The sequence below is a fragment of the Helianthus annuus genome, chromosome 16 (assembly GCF_002127325.2).
Source record: "Helianthus annuus cultivar XRQ/B chromosome 16, HanXRQr2.0-SUNRISE, whole genome shotgun sequence".
Taxonomy (NCBI): domain Eukaryota; kingdom Viridiplantae; phylum Streptophyta; class Magnoliopsida; order Asterales; family Asteraceae; genus Helianthus; species Helianthus annuus.
In genome coordinates this window covers 7,148,711-7,151,112 of record NC_035448.2, presented here as the reverse complement: position 1 = coordinate 7,151,112, position 2,402 = coordinate 7,148,711, and the positions used below count along the sequence as shown (strand labels likewise).

General features: G+C 45.2%; 1 protein-coding gene across 1 annotated transcript; it reads right to left on the bottom strand.

The window, feature by feature from the left end:
• Positions 1–211: 211 nt before the first annotated feature.
• On the bottom strand, positions 212–1,336 carry LOC110918904. Its single transcript, XM_022163184.1, has 2 exons — positions 1,061–1,336; positions 212–997 (listed from the first exon to the last, which is right to left on the bottom strand). Exons 1-2 carry the CDS (start codon positions 1,334–1,336, stop codon positions 212–214), a joined length of 1,062 nt encoding a protein of 353 aa, XP_022018876.1.
• Positions 1,337–2,402: the final 1,066 nt, after the last annotated feature.

The window sequence follows — 2,402 nt, the reverse complement described above, 5'->3', positions numbered from 1 at the left end:
AAACAGCACTTTTAATTTCCTGACGAGAAAACTGAGCCTCCATCTCCCTAGCATCGTGCTCTAAAATACGTCTAATGCCCGGGCAACAAAGATTAGGGCGAACTACACGGTCCTCTATAAATTTATCTCTAAAAAACCGAAAAACCTCCTTCTTGACTAATGACGGCTTTGACACCCAAGCTCCTCCAATATTTAGCCCATGAATAGCATTCTACGCTTTCCTACAATTAACCATTGAATGAAAAAACTTTGAATTCTCATCTCCGTGCTTAGCCCACCTAACTCTGGACCTTTGTTTTAAATCTCTGCTTTTTCTATCTTCTTCTTCCTTAAGGACCTTTTTACTTTCCAATAGAATCCATTCCTCCTCCTCCGTCAAATCTATAGTATCCAAAATAGCCTCCAAAGATTCGAGATCCGACAATGCTGTCCTCGTAACCTCGGAGTTTTTCAATAGCATATCGTCCCTCCACTCCTTCAATTTTAGTCTAAGGATCCCTAGCTTTCGCGATAGAACCACATCCGGAGGACCACTTTCAACCTCTCCTCCATTGAGCACCCCAACAACCACATCCTCAAAACCAGCCAAACCAATCCATGAGTCAAAAATACGAAATGGCTTCGGACCAAAATTATTAGCAACCGAACATAAAATTATCGGATAATGGTCCGACAGGAATCCAGGCAAGACCTCTACTCTCGCTTCGGGCCATTCATTAAAAAAACTATGATTCACTAGAAATCTGTCAAGTTTACTCATTTTTCTCCCACTAGCCGAGCAATAAGTAAACCTTCTCCCGAGCATATTATATTCCAACAACCCAGCCTCCAAGATAAAAGAATTAAAGTTATTAGCACAAGTCTGCTTAAACGAGCAATTCCTTTTTTCCTCTCTAAAACGCACGGCATTAAAATCTCCCAACACCACCCATGCCCCGTCGTGACTATCAATCAGATGAACAAGATTATCCCACAACTCCTTCTTAGCAAGAACCCCCTACGGGGCATAAACATTCAGCACATTAAGCACAGATCCTGACCCGGCGATTTTACCCCTCACATGAAGATAATTCCTATTCTTAGTTCCACCAGACTGACAAAAAAGAGACGAATCCCATAAACAAGCGAGACCACCCGATAAACCTACCGATCCCACACTATCCATCCCAAAATTCTTATTACCCCAAAACCCGACAAGATCCGACACAGCAACCGCATCCTTCTTTGTTTCCTGAAGTGCTAAAAAATTGATACCGTGCTTCACTTTCAAACTCTTCACCCAACCCGGCTTCTCCGAACCCCCAATACCGCGAATATTAAAAGACAGGAAATTCATTTGTCCACAACATTGTTACCTTTTAAACCAGATGAACCAACCAGCAGATCCATATGATCCTTGAGATCAACCCCCAATTGCACTCCAACCTTCACCGTAGCATCAATTTCACCCTGGATTGCCTCATTGAACCCACCCCTAATATTGCATCCGGAACCCGTACCCGTACCTGCCGTCTCCAAAGAGTCGCCCACCAACGTGTTTTCCAAGGAACCCGAGGCCGCTCTCCGGTTCAGATCGAAGTCCCCAGAAGAGCTATGACGACTCGAGTCCGGACCAGTATTCTCCACCTGGTCATTGCTGAAAGACGGAGCATTAAACCGAAAGTCCTCCTCCATAAGATTTCTAGAACGTTTACTGGGCCTAACATCAGACGGGGATACCACCCGGGCTTTATCCCTCCTTCCCTGGGCCATAATCTTGGGCTTTTTAAAACCCACCCTCCTATTCTCACAATTACCCATTTTAAATGCAGAAGAAAGAGACCCACCTAAATAGGCCCCACCTTTTGACTGATTCCCATCCATATCTTGCACTTGGGACGACGACATCCCTTCCCCTTCCATAACACAATTCTCCCCATCTAGACCAACACCCCCATGCTGCATGGGATCCAACCCATCATTACCGACCTTGGAAGCATTCACCTGACCGTCGTTCAACATCTCTTGAGCTGGCCGATCCGCATGCACATCAGGACCCTCCTGACCGTCATTCAACATCCCATCTTCACCAGGTACCGACGAAATGCTTTTTTCCAGTAACTGATCTTCCGCCCTGTTATCAAGCCGAGACTGTGACAAGGCATCCTCCTCCGACGCTTCCCTGTCATCTACAAGACACTCCGGAATCCAAACACCCGTCTCTTCTTCCACCCAAACTCTAAAGCGTTTATCTTTCCATCTAAGAGAGACTTCTTCCGCTATCCTGACCCCATCACCAACTAATACCCCAATACAGTTAATCGACAGATCACTATCATCGGAGGACCTTTGAGAAGCATGAATAATTTTACCAAAATTACGTGCAATAGAATCGAAAACTTCATCCACAGCCAAGTGTATCG